The sequence below is a fragment of the Oncorhynchus mykiss genome, chromosome 10 (assembly GCF_057628025.1).
Source record: "Oncorhynchus mykiss isolate SJ-2025 chromosome 10, ASM5762802v1, whole genome shotgun sequence".
Classification (NCBI taxonomy): Eukaryota; Metazoa; Chordata; class Actinopteri; order Salmoniformes; family Salmonidae; genus Oncorhynchus; species Oncorhynchus mykiss.
Genome location: NC_143031.1, coordinates 3,734,172 through 3,756,249, shown reverse-complemented (window position 1 = coordinate 3,756,249; position 22,078 = coordinate 3,734,172). Strand labels below are relative to the sequence as shown.

General features: G+C 43.8%; 1 protein-coding gene across 1 annotated transcript in view; it reads right to left on the bottom strand.

Moving 5' to 3' along the window:
• Positions 1–14,239, bottom strand: part of LOC110533259 (uncharacterized) — a 49,923-nt gene extending 35,684 nt beyond the window's left edge. Inside the window, exons 1-4 of the mRNA XM_036989466.2 lie at positions 13,988–14,239; positions 6,953–7,149; positions 6,548–6,685; positions 6,215–6,353 (exon numbers count right to left, since the gene is read on the bottom strand). Coding sequence (XP_036845361.1) covers positions 6,215–6,353; positions 6,548–6,685; positions 6,953–7,149; positions 13,988–14,113 — 600 coding nt within the window. The 5' untranslated portion in view covers positions 14,114–14,239. The remainder of the gene's footprint in view (positions 1–6,214; positions 6,354–6,547; positions 6,686–6,952; positions 7,150–13,987) is intronic.
• Between the last annotated feature and the right edge of the window lie 7,839 nt (positions 14,240–22,078).

Here is a 22,078-nt window from a genome sequence, read left to right as displayed (position 1 = left end):
TATAAAGATTAACTACCTAGATATAAACTACCTAGATATAAAGATAAACTACCTAGATATAAAGATTAACTACCTACTACCTATCTGTTTCTCCTATCAGAATGGAAGCCTGCTGGTACCTGGTCATCCTATCAGAATGGGAGCCTTCTGCTACCTGGTTCTCCTATCAGAATGGAAGCCTGCTGCTACCTGGTCATCCTATCAGAATGGGAGCCTTCTGCTACCTGGTCATCCTATCAGAATGGGAGCCTTCTGCTACCTGGTCATCCTATCAGAATGGGAGCCTTCTGCTACCTGGTCATCCTATCAGAATGGAAGCCTGCTGCTACCTGGTCATCCAATCAGAATGGAAGCCTGCTGCTAGCTGGTCATCCTATCAGAATGGAAGCCTGCTGCTAACTGGTTCTCCTATCAGAATGGAAGCCTGCTGCTACCTGGCTCTCCTATCAGAATGGGAGCCTGCTGGTACCTGGTTCTCCAATCAGAATGGAAGCCTTCTGCTACCTGGCTCTCCTATCAGAATGGAAGCCTGCTGGTACCTGGTCATTCAATCAGAATGGAAGCCTGCTGTTACCTGGTCATCCAATCAGAATGGAAGCCTGCTGTTAGTAACGGTGAATTAGCTAGCGTCTTTTAGTGCCTTTTCTGCATCCGTCCTTGACTTTCCCTAAATAAGCATTTTAAATTAACACATACATGTTTCTAGAATTTCTATATCACAAACAGTTTTAGTAAGACAATTCTTATTTATTTATTTTTGAGTGAAATGTATTAAATAATTATAATTCCACCTATAGAGTCACATGCAGGTAAGACATTTTTCTTTCTTTCTATATAGTATCAGAAGAGCAGATTCTGAGGTTTCCAGAACACTCTTAAAATGCCAATTCTTAAAATGTAAGAGATTTCAAAAAATCTATTTTTGTGAGTGAGCAAACTAATGAAAATGCTGCTGTATCTATGAAATATCTCTATTTTTGTATTCTAATGTCACCCAAGACCTTCATAAACACACCTTCTGTGTTATTTTTCAGATAGAATACGGACGTGGCTGGACGGAGTGCGCTGTTATGAACAGTCAGATAGTTCTCAACAATGACAAGAAGCTGCCATGTGGGGGAATCGTAGATGGCTCGTTTCAGCTCGATGTATCTTGTTATAAATACCATGTCTTGTTTTGAGGTGTTTTGACTGATGTCATGTCTATGTTAATATGGCAAAAATAATATCTAGCTATCTAACCAACAACTGTAATGATGGATGTGAGAGACAACAAGTGTTCATTGTGAAAGTGTGTTTATGTTTTCAATAAACATTTGGAGACTAAATATAATTTACATTTTGTCAACAATCTAAGCCAACCCTGTCTGTCTTGTCCCATAGTTGAGCAGTGTTGGTTTTGTTGCTGAACAACCAACTCGTCAGTTTTGTTGCTAAACAACCAACCCGTCAGTTTTGTTGCTAAACAACCAACCCGTCAGTTTTGTTGCTAAACAACCAACCCGTCAGTTTTGTTGCTAAACAACCAACCCGTCAGTTTTGTTGATAAACAACCAACCCGTCAGTTTTGTTGCTAAACAACCAACCCGTCAGTTTTGTTGCTAAACAACCAACCCGTCAGTTTTGTTGCTAAACAACCAACCCGTCAGTTTTGTTGCTAAACAACCAACCCGTCAGTTTTGTTGATAAACAACCAACCCGTCAGTTTTGCTGCTAAACAACCAACCTGTCAGTTTTGCTGCTAAACAACCAACCGGTCAGTTTTGTTGCTAAACAACCAACCCGTCAGTTTTGTTGCTAAACAACCAACCCGTCAGTTTTGTTGATAAACAACCAACCCGTCAGTTTTGTTGATAAACAACCAACCCACCAGTTTTAGCCATGGATTTAATCCCTTGCCAGGCAACACTTGTGTTTCCTGAGGAGAGGGTCCTCTTCACCCTTGTGTTTTCTGAGGAGAGGTTCCTCTTCACCCTTGTGTTTCCTGAGGAGAGGCTCCTCTCCACCCTTGTGTTTCCTGAGGAGTAGGTCCTCTCCACCCTTGTGTTTCCTGAGGAGAGGCTCCTCTCCACCCTTGTGTTTCCTGAGGAGAGGCTCCTCTCCACCCTTGTGTTTCCTGAGGAGAGGCTACTCTCCACCCTTGTGTTTCCTGAGGAGAGGCTCCTCTCCACCCTTGTATGCCTCCTTTCCACCAGTATCTGTCTTTTGATCTTAAGTTGTACATCTCTTAAAGCCTGTCTATCACCACAAATACCTCCCACATAGTACAGTCAGAACACCCTGGAGACCAAATACCTCCCACATTGTACAGTCAGAACACCCTGGAGACCAAATACCTCCCACATAGTACAGTCAGAACACCCTGGAGACCAAATACCTCCCACATAGTACAGTCAGAACACCCTGGAGACCAAATACCTCCCACATAGTACAGTCAGACCACCCTGGAGACCAGATAACTCCCACATAGTACAGTCAAACCGCCCTGGAGACCAAATACCTCCCACATAGTACAGTCAGACCACCCTGGAGACCAGATAACTCCCACATAGTACAGTCAGACCACCCTGGAAACCAAATACCTCCCACATAGTATAGTCAAAACACCCCTGGAGACAAGTGATACTGTTGTCATTCCAGATCTGGACAGTTTTAACTGTGGGTTTCTCCCTCTCCAGGAGCCGACAGTAGGTTGGCCTGAGGTAGTTTTAACTGTGGGTTTCACCCTCTCCAGGAGCCGACAGTAGGTTGGCCTGAGGTAGTTTTAACTGTGGGTTTCTCCCTCTCCAGGAGCCGACAGTTGGTTAGCCTGAGGTAGTTTAAACTGTGGGTTTCACCCTCTCCAGGAGCCGACAGTAGGTTGGCCTGAGGTAGTTTTAACTGTGGGTTTCTCCCTCTCCAGGAGCCGACAGTAGGTTGGCCTGGGGTAGTTTTAACTGTGGGTTTCTCCCTCTCTAGGAGCCGACAGTAGGTTGGCCTGAGGTAGTTTTAACTGTGGGTTTCACCCTCTCCAGGAGCCGACAGTAGGTTGGCCTGAGGTAGTTTTAACTGTGGGTTTCTCCCTCTCTAGGAGCCGACAGTAGGTTGGCCTGAGGTAGTTTTAACTGTGGGTTTCACCCTCTCCAGGAGCCGACAGTAGGTTGGCCTGAGGTAGTTTTAACTGTGGGTTTCACCCTCTCCAGGAGCCGACAGTAGGTTGGCCTGAGGTAGTTTTAACTGTGGGTTTCACCCTCTCCAGGAGCCGACAGTAGGTTGGCTTGAGGTAGTTTTAACTGTGGGTTTCTCCCTCTCCAGGAGCCGACAGTAGGTTGGCCTGAGGTAGTTTTATCTGTGGGTTTCACCCTCTCCAGGAGCCGACAGTAGGTTGGCCTGAGGTAGTTTTAACTGTGGGTTTCTCCCTCTCCAGGAGCCGACAGTAGGTTGGCCTGAGGTAGTTTTAACTGTGGGTTTCTCCCTCTCCAGGAGCCGACAGTAGGTTGGCCTGAGGTAGTTTTAACTGTGGGTTTCTCCCTCTCCAGGAGCCGACAGTAGGTTGGCCTGAGGTAGTTTTAACTGTGGGTTTCTCCCTCTCCAGGAGCCGACAGTTGGTTGGCCTGAGGTACAGTCGTGGCCAAAGGTTTTGAGAATGACACAAATATTAAGTAAGTATAATTACAAGTATAATCATAAGTGTCAAAGGCTTTTATTGACAATTATATGAAGTTGATGCAGAGTCAATATTTGCAGTGTTGACCCTTCTTTTTCAAGACCTCTGCAATCCACCCTGGCATGCTGTCAATTAACTTCTGGGCCACATCCTGACTGATGGCAGCCCATTCTTGCATAATCAATGCTTGGAGTTTGTCAGAATTTGTGGGTTTTTGTTTGTCCACCCACCTCTTGAGGATTGACCACAAGTTCTCAATGGGATTAAGGTCTGGGGAGTTTCCTGGCCATGGACCCAAAATATCTATGTTTTGTTCCCCGAGCCACTTAGTTACCACTTAGTTATCACTTTTGGAAAGGTGCTTCATCATGCTGGAAAATGCATTGTTTGTCACCAAACTGTTCCTGAAATGGTTGGGAGAAGTTGCTCTCGGAGGATGTGTTGGTACCATTCTTTATTCATGGCTGTGTTCTTAGGCAAAATTGTGAGTGAGCCCACTCCCTTGGCTGAGAAGCAACCCCACACATGAATGGTGTCAAGATGCTTTACTGTTGGCATGACACAGGACTGATGGTCGCGCTCACCTTATCTTCTCCAGACAAGCTTTTTTCCGGATGCCCCAAACAATCGGAAAGGGGATTCAACGGAGAAAATGACTTCACCCCAGTCCTCAGCAGCCCAAACCATGTACCATTTGCAGAATATCAGTCTGTCCCTGATGTTTTTCCCTGGAGGGAAGTGGCTTCTTTGCTGCCCTTCTTGACACCAGGCCATCCTCCAAAAGTCTTCGCCTCACTGTGCGTGCGGATGCACTCACACCTGCCTGCTGCCATTCCTGGGCAAGCTCTGTACTGGTGGTGCCCCAATCCTGCAGCTGAATTAACTTTAAGAGACGTTCCTTGTGCTTTCTGAACTTTCTTGGGCGCCCTGAAGCCTTCTCCACAACAATTGAACCGCTTTCCTTGAAGATCTTGATGATCCGATAAATTGTTGATTTAGGTGCAATCTTACTGGCAGCAATATCCTTGCTTGTAAAGCCCTTTTTGTGCAAAGCAATGATGACGGCACGTGTTTCCTTGCAGGTTACCATGGCTGACAGAGGAAGAACAATGATTCCAAGCACCACCCTCCTTTTGAAGCTTCCAGTCTGTTATTCGAACTCAATCAGCATGACAGAGTGATCTCCAACCTTATCCTCGTCAACACACACCTGTGTTAACGAGAGAATCACTGATATGTGAGCTGGTCCTTTTGTGGCAGGGCTGAAATACAGCGGAAATGTTTTTTGGGGATTCAGTTCATTTGCATGGCAAAGAGGGACTTTGCAATTAATTGCAATTCATCTGATCACTCTTCATAACATTCTGGAGTGTATGCAAATTGACATCATACAGACTGAGGGAGCAGATTTTGTGAAAATGAATATTTGTGTCATTCTCAAAACTTTTGGCCACGACTGTAGACCACATTGTGGTCTGATGTCCCCAGGGGATGTCTGGTGGTGGCAGAAAGCGTATTTGGTCCCACAAGTCAAGAGTCCTATTTTTCCTAGAGTGACATTTCACATACTGGTGGTATGTGTGCAGGATTTTGTGCAAATAAAAGTTGTTAAAATCCCCTAAAATAGATTTGGGTGCGTCGGGGGGATTCCAGTTTCTACGACAGATTATGAATCATCTCTGATGCCTTTGTTATATTAGCTTTAGGTTGAATGTACACAACAGTAACAGTAACAAACAATTGGGGGAACTCACAGGGAAGATAGAAAGGTCGCAGTGACACAGAAAACAGTTCAATGTCGGGGGTACAGAGTCTCTCTCTTGCCAGGGTCGATCAAAATGCCTTGGCATGTTGAATGACAGTAACCTGCTTTGACCAGCTGGTTGCTGCCTTGGAATGTTGAATGACAGTAACCTGCTTTGACCAGCTGGTTGCTGCCTTGGAATGTTGAATGACAGTAACCTGTTTTGGCCAGCTGGTTGATGCCTTGGCTTGTTAAATGACAGTAACCTGCTTTGGCCAGCTGGTTGCTGCCCTGCTCTGTTACAATGACAGTAACCTGCTTTGGCCAGCTGGTCGCTGCCTTGACTTGTTAAATGACAGCAACTCATTTTGGCCAGCTGGTTGCTGTCTTGGGATGTTAAATGACAGTAACCTGCCTTGGCACTTGATGCCATTTTGACAGTAACATTCTACTAGTCTAAAAATATTTATTCATTTTTCAGACAGTTCTTGAGTCTTATCTCCTTTGTGTCACCAATGGTGTTTCATGAATCCGTTGTCTTTCCTGCCTCGTTAGATCAGCACAGAAATTGACCGTGGTGATAAATTAACTAGTTTTAGGCACTGATATCATGCAGTTTTGGGGTTTTAGCCACTTAGCTGTTGTTTTCGGAATAATGAATGTGGTCTTCCAACATGGATTGTTAGAATGTTACAGTCAAAATGGCTGCACATTGGCAGCGAGGCAGCGAGGACTGGCAGTTTAAGTGCTAATGATCTATTCCTTTTCACTACTTTCATCATCATAGTCCATTGTTGTCTGTATTGTTCTATTTGGATACTAACCTCTCGTAGAGTGAAGTCATTAGGAAGGTCACTTGATGTGTAACACTCATCTGTTGGTACTGCATATCTGCACCTGACCTCATCCCCATCTGGATCAAATGACAATAGTTTGAAATCTCTTTCACAATTAGCAGGGACACTGAGAGAGAGAAAGAAAGAAAGAAAGAAAGAAAGAAAGAAAGAGAGAGAGAGAGAGAGAGAGAGAGAGAGAGAGAGACTATTAATTGCAGTGTTTCAGATCTGTTTTCTATTGACTGAATACAACACACAGATTGATAAAATCACTTGTTCGTCAAACTAAATAATTTAACACCGATAAGTAGGAGTATTTACCGCATCAGAGGTATGACAGTGGTCTGTGGAGATCGGTTGACTGTCTTCGTGTCAGACCTGACCCCAAGATCCACAAGAGTCAACAGCCACCAAGCACTAACATAATTATCATTATCTATCCAGTTTCCGCCATCCAATCTGTAATGATAAAGAGACAAAGGTGAAAGGTGAGTTCCAAAAACACATCCTAAACACTGTTGTTATGATGTTCAACATGTACAATACTGTGTGTTTTAACTAATGTGTATTTTGTCCTTTCTGATGTAATGGGACATGTTGGACATATTGTCTATAACTACTTTGGTAACCAGGATAAAATAACTGAGCTGTTCCCTGTTACTACAAATCAGGTTCATAAACACACTGGTAACGGATGGAAGATTTGAATAGAAAATAAACACTCACAGCAGATCAAAGGTCTGTGTGTTATTGGAGACGTGTCTAGTCATGACTCCCTCTGTCTGACACCAGTCCTCAGATATCCCCTGGTCCACGATGTTAAGCACTAAACTGATCTCATTCCCACAGTCCCCACTGATACAATACCAGGTATAAGTTAGGCAGCCGGTAGAGTGGAAGGTTGTCTTGTAATCAAGGTCCACCTGCAACGACACACTTCATTAAACCAGCACTTCAGACACACTGCAAGACGACTGTCTTTAACAAGTGTGCAACCTAGATACATGTTCTGTTTGGTAAGGAGGGTAAGAGAACAAGCAGGAGCAAGGCATTCTTCATATAGCTAAATGCCTTTATCATTATGGTATGTTCAATAGTACAGAACATTCTAAACTCTGATTCATTTCAGCCTTTGTCAGGGATTACAATGATACAACAAACCTTCTGTAGAGAACAAACCATGTTCCATCAAGGCCTGAAGAGGGAGTGGTTAGGCACAACAATCATTGGTGGACAATGCTTAGTTATCAACAACAGACAAAATCAACTCAAAACAACACTTAGGTATCAACAACAGACATAATCAACTCAAAACAACACTTAGGTATCAACAACACACATAATCAACTCAAAACAACACTTAGTTATCAACAACAGACAAAATCAATTCAAAACAACACTTAGTTATCAACAATAGATAATATCAATTCAAAACAACACTTAGTTATTAACAATAGATAATATCAATTCAAAACAACACTTAGTTATCAACAACAGACAAAATCAATTCAAAACAACACTTAGGTATCAACAATAGATAATATCAATTCAAAACAACACTTAGTTATCAACAACAGACAAAATCAATTCAAAACAACACTTAGGTATCAACAATACATAATATCAATTCAAAACAACACTTAGTTATCAACAACAGACAAAATCAATTCAAAACAACACTTAGCTATCAACAATAGATAATATCAACTCATAACAACACTTAGGTATTAACAGAGGTGAATATGAGTGGGTATAAGTAGTGAATAGTAGTGGGTATAAGTAGTGAATAGTAGTGGGTATAGGCAGTGTGTTTAAGTAGTGAATAGGAGTGGGTATAAGTAGTGAATAGAAGTTTGTATAAGTAGTGAATAGTAGTGGGTATAAGTACTGAATAGGAGTGGGTATGAGTAGTGAATAGGAGTGGGCATAAGTAGTGAATAGTAGTGGGTCTAAGTAGTGAATAGTAGTGGGTATAAGTACTGAATAGGAGTGGGTATGAGTAGTGAATAGGAGTGGGCATAAGTAGTGAATAGGAGTGGGTATAAGTAGTGGGTGTAAGTAGTGAATAGTAGTGGATATAAGTAGTGAATAGGAGTGGGAATAAGTAGTGAATAGGAGTGGGTATAAGTAGTGAATAGGAGTGGGTAATAGTAGTGAATAGGAGTGGGTATAAGTAGTGAATAGGAGTGGGTAATAGTAGTGCATAGGAGTGGGTATAAGTAGTGAATAGGAGTGGGTATAAGTAGTGAATAGGAGTGGGTATAAGTAGTGAATAGGAGTAGGTGTAAGTAGTGAATAGGAGTGGGTAAAAGTAGTGAATAGGAGTGGGTATAAGTAGTGAATAGGAGTGGGTATAAGTAGTGAATAGGAGTGGGTATACGCAGTGAATAGGAGTGGGTATAAGTAGTGAATAGGAGTGGGTAATAGTAGTGCATAGGAGTGGGTATAAGTAGTGAATAGGAGTGGGTATACGTAGTGAATAGGAGTGGGTATAAGTAGTGAATAGGAGTGGGTATACGTAGTGAATAGGAGTGGGTATCAGCAGTGAATAGGAGTGGGTATAAGTAGTGAATAGGAGTGGGTATAAGTAGTGAATAGGAGTGGGTATAAGTAGTGGGTGTAAGTAGTGAATAGTAGTGGATATAAGTAGTGAATAGGAGTGGTTATAAGTAGTGAATAGGAGTGGGTATAAGTAGTGAATAGGAGTGGGTATAAGTAGTAAATAGGAGCGGATATAAGTAGTGAATAATAGTGGGTATAAGTAGTGAATAGGAGTGGGTATAAGTAGTGAATATGAGTGGGTATAAGTAGTGAATAGTAGCGGGTATAAGCAGTGAATAGGAGTGGGTATAAGTAGTGAATAGGAGTGGGTATAAGTAGTGAATAGGAGTGGGTATAAGTAGTGAATAGGAGTGGGTATAAGTAGTGAATAGGAGTGGGTATAAGTAGCGAATAGGAGTGGGTATATGTAGTGAATAGGAGTGGATATAAGTAGTGAATAGGAGTGGGTATAAGTAGTGAATAGGAGTGGGTATAAGTAGTGAATAGGAGTGGGTATCAGTAGTGAATAGGAGTGGGTATAAGTAGTGAATAGTAGTGGATATAAGTAGTGAATAGTAGTGGATATAAGTAGTGAATAGGAGTGGGTAATAGTAGTGAATAGGAGTGGGTATAAGTAGTGAATAGGAGTGGGTATAAGTAGTGAATAGGAGTGGGTATAAGTAGTGAATAGTAGTGGGTATAGGCAGTGTGTTTAAGTAGTGAATAGGAGTGGGTATAAGTAGTGAATAGAAGTTTGTATAAGTAGTGAATAGTAGTGGGTATAAGTACTGAATAGGAGTGGGTATGAGTAGTGAATAGGAGTGGGCATAAGTAGTGAATAGTAGTGGGTCTAAGTAGTGAATAGTAGCAGGTATAAGTACTGAATAGGAGTGGGTATGAGTAGTGAATAGGAGTGGGCATAAGTAGTGAATAGGAGTGGGTATAAGTAGTGGGTGTAAGTAGTGAATAGTAGTGGATATAAGTAGTGAATAGGAGTGGGAATAAGTAGTGAATAGGAGTGGGTATAAGTAGTGAATAGGAGTGGGTAATAGTAGTGAATAGGAGTGGGTATAAGTAGTGAATAGGAGTGGGTAATAGTAGTGCATAGGAGTGGGTATAAGTAGTGAATAGGAGTGGGTATAAGTAGTGAATAGGAGTGGGTATAAGTAGTGAATAGGAGTAGGTGTAAGTAGTGAATAGGAGTGGGTAAAAGTAGTGAATAGGAGTGGGTATAAGTAGTGAATAGGAGTGGGTATAAGTAGTGAATAGGAGTGGGTATACGCAGTGAATAGGAGTGGGTATAAGTAGTGAATAGGAGTGGGTAATAGTAGTGCATAGGAGTGGGTATAAGTAGTGAATAGGAGTGGGTATACGTAGTGAATAGGAGTGGGTATAAGTAGTGAATAGGAGTGGGTATACGTAGTGAATAGGAGTGGGTATCAGCAGTGAATAGGAGTGGGTATAAGTAGTGAATAGGAGTGGGTATAAGTAGTGAATAGGAGTGGGTATAAGTAGTGGGTGTAAGTAGTGAATAGTAGTGGATATAAGTAGTGAATAGGAGTGGTTATAAGTAGTGAATAGGAGTGGGTATAAGTAGTGAATAGGAGTGGGTATAAGTAGTAAATAGGAGCGGATATAAGTAGTGAATAATAGTGGGTATAAGTAGTGAATAGGAGTGGGTATAAGTAGTGAATATGAGTGGGTATAAGTAGTGAATAGTAGCGGGTATAAGCAGTGAATAGGAGTGGGTATAAGTAGTGAATAGGAGTGGGTATAAGTAGTGAATAGGAGTGGGTATAAGTAGTGAATAGGAGTGGGTATAAGTAGTGAATAGGAGTGGGTATAAGTAGCGAATAGGAGTGGGTATATGTAGTGAATAGGAGTGGATATAAGTAGTGAATAGGAGTGGGTATAAGTAGTGAATAGGAGTGGGTATAAGTAGTGAATAGGAGTGGGTATCAGTAGTGAATAGGAGTGGGTATAAGTAGTGAATAGTAGTGGATATAAGTAGTGAATAGTAGTGGATATAAGTAGTGAATAGGAGTGGGTAATAGTAGTGAATAGGAGTGGGTATAAGTAGTGAATAGGAGTGGGTATAAGTAGTGAATAGGAGTGGGTATAAGTAGTGAATAGGAGTGAATAGGAGTGGGTATAAGTAGTGAATAGGAGTGGGTAATAGGAGTGGGTAATAGTAGTGAGAAAAGTAGAGCCATACATGAAAGAGAACACTAGAGGGCAGCAAACATGCAGCACAGACCAAATGGAAACGTTGTGCGTTCAAAACACCAGGTAAGGTGTTAGGCGCATTTTGTTTCTTCAATTTTACAGGTCATTTTGGAAATCTATGGAAACGTTAGTAAGTTATGTATTCAGAATTGTTTTCTTCATATTCTTTATATCTATTTCCATGTTCACCTTTAGTTTGTAATATATACAACATGTGGTTCTGCAGGAAATAGCCCAATAAAAAAAAACATCTAATCAACAATGACATAATCACCCATTAATTTTTGTATTATTTTATATATTTTATATGTTACCAAAACTACTTGAATGTTCTGGTGGTCACAGTTAGCATAGAGCTGCCAGTTAGCATAGAGCTGCCAGTTAGCATAGAGCTGCCAGTTAGCATAGAGCTGCCAGTTAGCATAGAGCTGCCAGTTAGCAAGGAGCTGTCAGTCTGCAAGGAGCTGTCAGTCTGCAAGGAGCTGCCAGTCTGCAAGGAGCTGCCAGTCTGCAAGGAGCTGCCAGTCTGCAAGGAGCTGCCAGTCTGCATAGAGCTGCCAGTCTGCAAGGAGCTGCCATTCTGCAAGGAGCCGCCAGAGCTGCCTGTCTGCAGGATGCCGCCAAAGCTGCCAGTCTGCAAGGAGCCGCCAGAGCTGCCAGTCTGCAAGGAGCCGCCAGAGCTGCCAGTCTGCAAGGAGCCGCCAGAGCTGCCAGTCTGCAAGGAGCCGCCAGAGCTGCCAGTTAGCATGGAGCAGCCAGGGCCGCCAGTCAGCATGGAGCAGCCAGGGCCGCCAGTCAGCATGGAGCAGCCAGGGCCGCCAGTCAGCATGGAGCAGCCAGTCAGCATGGAGCAGCCAGTCAGCATGGAGCAGCCAGAGCAGCCAGTCAGCATGGAGCAGCCAGAGCTGCCAGTCAGCATGGAGCAGCCAGTCAGCATGGAGCAGCCAGAGCTGCCAGTCAGCATGGAGCAGCCAGTCATCATGGAGCTGCCAGTCATCATGGAGCAGCCAGTCAGCATGGAGCAGCCAGAGCTGCCAGTCAGCATGGAGCAGCCAGTCATCATGGAGCAGCCAGTCAGCATGGAGCAGCCAGAGCTGCCAGTCGACCAGACTCTCCCAGATCTGCCAGTCGACCAGACTCTTCCAGATCTGCCAGTCAGCCAGGATCTGCCAGTCAGCCAGGATCTGCCGAAACCGCCAGCCAGCCAGGATCTGGTAGATTCATCAACCTGCCTGAGCTTCCTCTCACTCCTGAGCTTCCTCTCACTCCTGAGCCTCTCACTCCTGAGCTTCCTCTCACTCCTGAGCTTCCCCTCAGTCCCGAGCTGCCCCTCAGTCCCGATCTGCTCCTCAGTCCAGTGGGGTTCTGGGTGAGGACTACTAGGCCATGGTCGGCGGCGAGGGTGGACTATCCAGGGACGCGAGGAGAGGGGACTAAGACATTGATTGAGTGGGGTCCACGTCCCGCGCCGGAGCCGCCACCATGGACAGACGCCCACCCGGACCCTCCCTATTGTTTTGAGGTGCGTTCGGGAGTCCGCACCTTAGGGGGGGGGTTCTGTCACACCCTGGTCAAAGTATTTTGTGTTTATCTTTATTTATTTGGTCAGGCCAGGGTGTGGCATGGGTTTTTGTATGTGGTGTGTATTTATTGGGATTGTAGCTAGTGGGGTGTTCTAGCTAAGTCTATGGCTGTCTGAAGTGGTTCTCAATCAGAGGCAGGTGTTTATCGTTGTCTCTGATTGGGAACCATATTTAGGCAGCCATATTCTTTGAGTTTGTCGTGGGTGATTGTCCTTAGTGTCATTGTTCTGTGTTAGGTTACACAAGTATAGGCTGTTTCGGTTTTCGTTAAGTTTATTGTTTTGGTAGTGTTTGTGTTTAGTGTGTTACTTCATTAAACATGGATTGCAATAGACACGCCGCATTTTGGTCCGACTCTCCTTCTCATCAAGAAAACCGTTACAGGTAGTTTACTGGTACAGTCAGGTAGTTTACTGGTACAGTCAGGTAGTTTACTGGTACAGTCAGGTAGTTTACTGGTACAGTCAGGTAGTTTACTGGTACATTCAGGTGGTTTACTGGTACAGTCAGGTGGTTTACAGGTACAGTCTGGTAGTTTACTGGTACAGTCAGGTAGTTTACTGGTACAGTCAGGTAGTTTACTGGTACATTCAGGTGGTTTACTGGTACATTCAGGTGGTTTACTGGTACAGTCTGGTAGTTTACTGGTACAGTCAGGTGGTTTACAGGTACAGTCAGGTAGTTTACTGGTACAGTCAGGTAGTTTACTGGTACAGTCAGGTAGTTTACTGGTACAGTCAGGTAGTTTACAGGTACAGTCTGGTAGTTTGCTGGTACATTCTGGTGGTTTACTGGTATAGTCAGGTAGTTTACTGGTACAGTCAGGTGGTTTACTGGTACATTCTGGCAGTTTAGTGGTACGTTCTGATAGTTTACTGCTAAATTCTGATAGTTTAGTGGCACATTCTGGTAGTTTAGTGGTACATTCTGGTAGTTTACTGCTAAATTCTGATAGTTTAGTGGCACATTCTGGTAGTTTACTGGCACATTCTGGTAGTTTACTGATACATTCTGGTAGTTTAGTGATACATTCTGGTAGTTTAGTGGTACATTCTGATAGTTTAGTGGTACATTATGGTAGTTTACTGGTACATTCTGGTAGTTTACTGGTACATTTAGAAAACACTTAAGAACACTTAAAGCTGCAATACGTAGAAATGTGAGTTATAGATCTGTATTTGTGTGTCTTTTACTGTCTGTTTTGTACACCAGCTTCAAACAGCTGAAAATACTAAATTGTTGGTTATTGAAAATATATTTCACAGCGGTATAAATCTAAAATATACATGTTTGTTTTGTCACAAACTGAAATTAGGCAAACTAGTAGAATTGTAGCAAACAGGAAATGACAGGATATTTAATAGGAAGCATCATCATTGTCATTGGTCTTTTTGGTCTTCATTGGTCTCACCCTGTAGGTTCCGTCTGGGTTGGTCCCTCTGGGGTTGAAGGTCATGGTTCCTCCTAAAAAGTGGGAGGCCCAGGAGCAGGAGACCATCAGCAGTAGCAGTAGTAGGGAGGACTGGGAGGGAGACATGGTGTCTGTCTGTCTCTCTGTCTCTCTCTCTGTCTCTGTCTGTCTGTCTCTCTCTGTTTGTCTGTCTGTCTCTCTGTCTCTCTCTCTGTCTCTCTCTCTCTGAGTCTCTCTGAGATCAGACTCTGCTTTAATAGACACATGTTCAGCAGAGGCACATGCGCACATTAATCTGCAAGCACACTGAACTGCCCACACACACACACACACACACACACACACACACACACACACACACACACACACACACACACACACACACACACACACACTTACAGAAGCAGACTGACACATTTTAATCACCAGACTGCCGATGGAATCCCAGTGTGGTAAAAGATTGTTGTTTGTAACTTGATTCAGGGCAAGATACCAGAGCTGACATGAAGGCGTCATGGAAACTGGGCTCACACTGGTTCAATCAACATTGTTTCCACAAGGAAATGGTTCAATGAAATGATGTGGAACCAACGCGGAATAGATGTTGAATTGACGTCTGCACCCAGTGGGAGGTGTTCCTGGAACAAAGTCAGGAGTTGAAATGAGAAACACACTTTCTTTTGTTTGCAAACTTTGCATTACATTCCAAATACAACATACAACATAGATAATTACAATAATTAACAACTTTAGATTTTACAATGTTACATGTACAGGGAAGAATGCTAAAAGTCAACATCTGACCAATAGCAGAGAGTAACAGAGAGTAGCAGACAGTACCAGACAGTAACCAACACTAACTGATATTACTGACAGTAGCAGACAGTACCAGACAGTACCAGACAGTAACAGACAGTACCAGACAGCAACAGACAGTAGCAGACAGTAACAGACAGCAACAGACAGCAGCAGACAGTAACAGACAGTAACAGACAGCAGCAGACAGTAACAGACAGCAACAGACAGCAGCAGACAGTAGCAGACAGCAACAGACAGCAGCAAACAGTAACAGACAGTAACAGACAGTACCAGACAGCACCAGACAGTAAACAGACAGTAGCAGACAGTAACAGACAGCAACAGACAGCAGGAGACAGTAGCAGACAGTAACAGACAGTAACAAACAGTAACAGACAGTAACAGACAGTAACAGACAGTAGCAGATAGTAACAGACAGTACCAGACAGTATCAGACAGTACCAGACAGTACCAGACTGTAACAGACAGCACCAGACAGTAACTGATAGGAACATCAGTAGCAGACAGTAACAGACTGTAACAGACAGTACCAGACAGTAACAGACATTAACAGACAGTAACAGACAGTACCAGACTGTAACAGACAGCACCAGACAGTAACTGATAGGAACATCAGTAGCAGACAGTAACAGACAGTAACAGACAGTAACAGACAGTACCAGACAGTAACAGACTGTGGCAGACAGTAACAGACTGTGACAGACAGTAACAGACAGTACCAGACAGCAACAGACTGTAACAGACAGCAACATGCAGTAACAGACAGTACCAGACAGTAACATCAGTAGCAGACTGCAACAGACAGTACCAGACAGTAACATCAGTAGCAGACAGTAACAGACAGTAACAGACAGCACCAGACAGTAACAGACAGTAACAGACAGTAACAGACAGTACCAGACAGCAACAGGCAGCAACAGACAGCAACAGACAGTAATGAACAGTAACAGACAGTAATAGACTGTAACAGGCAGTAACAGACTGTAACAGACAGTAACAGACGGACAGTAACAGACTGTAACAGACAGTAACAGACCGTAACAGACTGTAACATACAGTAACAGACAGGAACATCAGTAGCAGACAGTAACAGACTGCAACCCTATTACAGGGGCTGAGTCACTGGCTTACTGGGGCTCTCTCATGCCGTCCCTGGAGGGGGTGCGTCACCTGAGTGGGTTGATTCACTGATGTGGTCATCCTGTCTGGGTTGGCGCAGACAACCCCCCCCCCCCCCCCCTTGGGTTGTGCCGTGGCGGAGGTCTTTGTGGGCTATACTCAGCCTTGTCTCAGGATGGTAAGTTGGTGGTTGAAGATATCCCTCTAGTGGTGTGGGGGCTGTGCTTTGGCAAAGTGGGTGGGGTTATATCCTTCCTGTTTGGCCCTGTCCGGGGGTGTCCTCGTTATATCTGGAGTACTCTCCTGTCCTATTCGGTGTCCTGTGTGAATCTAAGTGTGCGTTCTCTAATTCTCTCCTTCTCTCTTTCTTTTTCTCTCTCGGAGGACCTGAGCCCTAGGACCATGCCCCAGGACTACCTGACATGATGACTCCTTGCTGTCCCCAGTCCACCTGGCCGTGCTGCTGCTCCAGTTTCAACTGACCTGAGCCCTAGGACCATGCCCCAGGACTACCTGACATGATGACTCCTTGCTGTCCCCAGTCCACCTGACCGTTCTGCTGCTCCAGTTTCAACTGTTCTGCCTTATTATTATTCGACCATGCTGGTCATTTATGAACATTTGAACATCTTGGCCATGTTCTGTTATAATCTCTACCCGGCACAGCCAGAAGAGGACTGGCCACCACACATAGCCTGGTTCCTCTCTAGGTTTCTTCCTAGGTTTTGGCCTTTCTAGGGAGTTTTTCCTAGCCACCGTGCTTCTACACCTGCATTGCTTGCTGTTTGGGGTTTTAGGCTGGGTTTCTGTACAGCACTTTGAGATATCAGCTGATCAGTTGAACGAAGGGCTATATAAATAAATGTGATTTGATTTGATTTAGTGGATATACTGTAAGTAGCGGATAGTAGTAGTAGTATAAGTAGTGAATAGTAGTGGGTGTAAGTAGTGAATAGGAGTGGGTATAAGTAGTGAATAGGAGTGGGTATAGGTAGTGAATGGGAGCAAGTATAAGTAATGAATGGGAGATGGTATAGGTAGTGAATAGGAGTGGGTATAAGTAGTGAATGGGAGTGGGTATAAGTAGTGAATATGAGTGGGTATAAGTAGTGAATAGGAGTGGGTATAAGTAGTGAATAGTAGTGGGTATAAGTAGTGAATAGGAGTGGGTATACGTAGTGAATAGTGGTGGGTATAAGTAGTGAATAGGAGTGGGTATAAGTAGTGAATAGGAGTGAATAGGAGTGGGTATAAGTAGTGAATAGGAGTGGGTATCAGCAGTGAATAGGAGTGGGTATAAGTAGTGAATAGGAGTGGGTATAAGTAGTGAATAGGAGTGGGTATAAGTAGTGAATAGGAGTGGGTATAGGTAGTGAATAGGAGTGGGTATCAGCAGTGAATAGGAGTGGGTATAAGTAGTGAATAGGAGTGGGTATCAGCAGTGAATAGGAGTGGGTATAAGTAGTGAATAGGAGTGGGTATAAGTAGTGAATAGGAGTGGGTATAAGTAGTGAATAGTAGTGGGTATAAGTAGTGAATAGGAGTGGGTATACGTAGTGAATAGTGGTGGGTATAAGTAGTGAATAGGAGTGGGTATAAGTAGTGAATAGGAGTGAATAGGAGTGGGTATAAGTAGTGAATAGGAGTGGGTATAAGTAGTGAATAGGAGTGGGTATAAGTAGTGAATAGGAGTGGGTATAGGTAGTGAATAGGAGTGGGTATCAGCAGTGAATAGGAGTGGGTATAAGTAGTGAATAGGAGTGGGTATCAGCAGTGAATAGGAGTGGGTATAAGTAGTGAATAGGAGTGGGTATAAGTAGTGAATAGGAGTGGGTATAAGTAGTGAATAGGAGTGGGTATAAGTAGGGAATAGGAGTGGGTATCAGCAGTGAATAGGAGTGGGTATAAGTAGTGAATAGGAGTGGGTATAAGTAGTGAATAGGAGTGGGTATAAGTAGTGAATAGGAGTGGGTATAAGTAGTGAATAGGAGTGGGTATAAGTAGTGAATAGGAGTGGGTAATAGTAGTGAGAAAAGTAGAGCCATACATGAAAAAGAACACTAGAGGGCAGCAAACATGCACCACAGACCAAAGGGAAACGTGTTTCACATCTATCAGTCTAGAGTCCATTTTACAAGCCTCTTGAGCTAAGAATAGGTTTTCAAACTGAAATTAGTTAAACTAGTAGAATTGTAGCAACCAGGAAATGACAGTGATTTCCGCATAGTGGATCTTTAATAGGAAGCAGGATCATTGTCATTGGTCTTATTGGTCTTCATTGGTCTCACCCTGTAGGTTCCGTCTGGGTTGGTCCCTCTGGGGTTGAAGGTCATGGTTCCTCCTAAGAAGTGGGAGGCCCAGGAGCAGGAGACCCTCAGCAGTAGTAGTAGTAGTGAGGACTGGGTGGGAGACATGGTGTCTGTCTGTCTGTCTGTCTGTCTGTCTGTCAAGATGGGGAAAGGACAGCTGCTTATGCATCTGGTGACAAATGTAGACTGACTGAAAATCTTACTTACAAAACTTGAGCCCTACAACAGACTTTTCAAACCTCTCCTCGGGGACCCCCAGACATTTTACAATTTTGTTGTAGCCCTGAACTAGCTCACCTGATTTAAGTTGCCAAGGGTCGTTACCCTGGTCAGACGCTAGAAGTAGCCAAGGGTCGTTACCCTGGTCAGACGCTAGAAGTAGCCATGGGTCGTTACCCTGGTCAGACGCTAGAAGTAGCCATGGGTCGTTACCCTGGTCAGACGCTAGAAGTAGCCATGGGTCGTTACCCTGGTCAGACGCTAGAAGTAGCCAAGGGTCGTTACCCTGGTCAGACGCTAGAAGTAGCCAAGGGTCGTTACCCTGGTCAGACGCTAGAAGTAGCCATGGGTCGTTACCCTGGTCAGACGCTAGAAGTAGCCATGGGTCGTTACCCTGGTCAGACGTTAGAAGTAGCCATGGGTCGTTACCCTGGTCAGACGCTAGAAGTAGCCATGGGTCGTTACCCTGGTCAGACGCTAGAAGTAGCCAAGGGTCGTTACCCTGGTCAGACGCTAGAAGTAGCCATGGGTCGTTACCCTGGTCAGACGCTAGAAGTAGCCATGGGTCGTTACCCTGGTCAGACGTTAGAAGTAGCCAAGGGTCGTTACCCTGGTCAGACGTTAGAAGTAGCCATGGGTCGTTACCCTGGTCAGACGTTAGAAGTAGCCATGGGTCGTTACCCTGGTCAGACGTTAGAAGTAGCCAAGGGTCGTTACCCTGGTCAGACGCTAGAAGTAGCCATGGGTCGTTACCCTGGTCAGACGCTAGAAGTAGCCATGGGTTGTTACCCTGGTCAGACGCTAGAAGTAGCAATGGGTCGTTACCCTGGTCAGACGCTAGAAGTAGCCATGGGTCGTTACCCTGGTCAGACGCTAGAAGTAGCCATGGGTCGTTACCCTGGTCAGACGCTAGAAGTAGCCATGGGTCGTTACCCTGGTCAGACGCTAGAAGTAGCCATGGGTCGTTACCCTGGTCAGACGCTAGAAGTAGCCAAGGGTCGTTACCCTGGTCAGACGCTAGAAGTAGCCATGGGTCGTTACCCTGGTCAGACGCTAGAAGTAGCCAAGGGTCGTTACCCTGGTCAGACGCTAGAAGTAGCCAAGGGTCGTTACCCTGGTCAGACGTTAGAAGTAGCCATGGGTCGTTACCCTGGTCAGACGTTAGAAGTAGCCATGGGTCGTTACCCTGGTCAGACGCTAGAAGTAGCCATGGGTCGTTACCCTGGTCAGACGCTAGAAGTAGCCATGGGTCGTTACCCTGGTCAGACGTTAGAAGTAGCCATGGGTCGTTACCCTGGTCAGACGTTAGAAGTAGCCATGGGTCGTTACCCTGGTCAGACGTTAGAAGTAGCCATGGGTCGTTACCCTGGTCAGACGTTAGAAGTAGCCATGGGTCGTTACCCTGGTCAAACGTTAGAAGTAGCCATGGGTCGTTACCCTGGTCAGACGCTAGAAGTAGCCATGGGTCGTTACCCTGGTCAGATCTGACAGCGGCTGGATATGTATTTTAACCACACCATTCACATGAAACAGCAATCTGGTGCCCGACGGCCCAGTCGATGACATGGCATGAATCTATTGGTTGATGCATGCAACGTCTGAGCAGGGGAACATGACCATAGGCTAACTTGATTAATAATAATTAAAATGCTAGTTCTGGAAGAGTAGGCCGTCGTTGTAAATAAGAATTGGAACTGACTTGTCTAGTTTTTAAATAAATGTAAAATAAAACCTCTCACACGTCTGGAGTGATAGTGCTTCTAAAACAAAGAGTTGTCTGTGTTTCGTAATCCTTTTATTTGACCATGTTGTCCTTTAACAAACCTCAACTTTAAAAAAAAACAGTCCTACTACTTTTTTAATTGTTTAATGTTAAGATAACTGTTAATGAATAGTTCTATAAAAAAATGAAAAAGTTTGGGCACCCCGGGCAATTTCCATGATTTCCATTTATAAATAATTGGGTGTTTGGATCAACAATTTCATTTTGATCTATCAAATAACTGATGGACACAGTAATATTTCAGTCGTGAAATGAGGTTTATTTGATTAACAGAAAATGTGCAATATGCATCAAAACTTAATTAGACAGGTGCATAAATTTGGGCACCCCAATAGAAAAATCACATCACTATTTAGTAGAGCCTCCTTTTGCTAAAATAACAGCCTCTAGACGCTTCCCATAGCCTCTAATGAGTGTCTGGATTCTGGATGAAGGTATTTTGGACCATTCCTCCTTACAAAACATCTCCAGTTCAGTTAGGTTTGATGGTTGCCGAGCATGGACAGCCCGCTTCAAATCATCCCACAGATTCTCAATGATATTCAGGTCTGGGGACTGGGATGGCCATTCCAGAACATTGTACTTGTATCCTCTGCATAAATGCCCGGGTAGATTTTGAGCAGTGTTTTGGGTCGTTGTCTTGTTGAAATATCCAGCCCCGGTGTCACTTCGACTTTGTAACTGATTCTTCAACATTATTCCCAAGAATCTGCTGATAATGACTGGAATCCATGCGACCCTCAACTTGAACAAGATTCCCAGTAGTGGCACTGGCCACACAGCCCCACAGCATGATGGAACCCCCATTGTATTGTGGGTAGCAAGTGTTTTTCTTGGAACGCTGTGTTCTTCTGCCGCCGTGCATAACGTCCCTTGTTATGACCAAATAACTCAATCTTTGTTTCATCAGTCCACAGCACCTTATTCCAAAATGAAGCTGGCTTGTCCAAATGTGCGTTTGCATTCCTCAAGACTTTGTGGCGTGTGTGCAGAAAAGGCTTCTTCCGCATCACTCTCCCATACAGCTTCTCCTTGTGCAAAGTGTGCTGAATTGTTGAACGATGCACAGTGACACCATCTGCAGCAAGATGATGTTGTCGGTCTTTGGAGGTGGTCTGTGGGCTGGGTTTGACCGTTCTCACCATCCTTCGCCTTTGCCTCTCCAATATTTTACTTGGCCTGCCACTTCTGGCCTTAACAAGAACTGTGCCTGTGGTCTTCCATTTCCTCACTATGTTCCTCACAGTGGACACTGACAGCTTAAATCTCTGCGATAGCTTTTTGTGGCCTTCCTCTAAACCAGGGGTGTCAAAGTCAAATGGACGGAGGGCCAAATAAAAAAATCAGCTACAAGACGAGGGCCGGACTGTTCGAATGTTCATTGAAAAAATTTTAAATGACGCATATAGTCTAGTGAACCTAATTGAACCTACTGAAAACCTAACAAATATATTACAATATGATCAGATAAATAAAGCAATATTTTCTTATGGCTCTGTCAGTAATCTTTAATTTTCAACAGACACAAAAGACAAATTTCCTTTATATAAATATCCCCATAACATGAACATTAAATGAAAGAAACCGGTATTCAAGGCACCATCAGTAGACTATATTTTCTATTTTAGCAAAAGTGGGCTAAATTTACTTCAAAGAAAAAACAATAATAGCAATTTTCTATCATCCACTCAACTGAAATATTTTTAAAATATAATTGGATTGAAATACAAAAAAATAAAGTGCAAAAATCTATTAATCAAAAACAACACTTTGTTTAAGGAGAAGTAACATGCAGTGAAAACAAATATTACATTTTAACTTTTAAACTTGAACTGAGTAAAA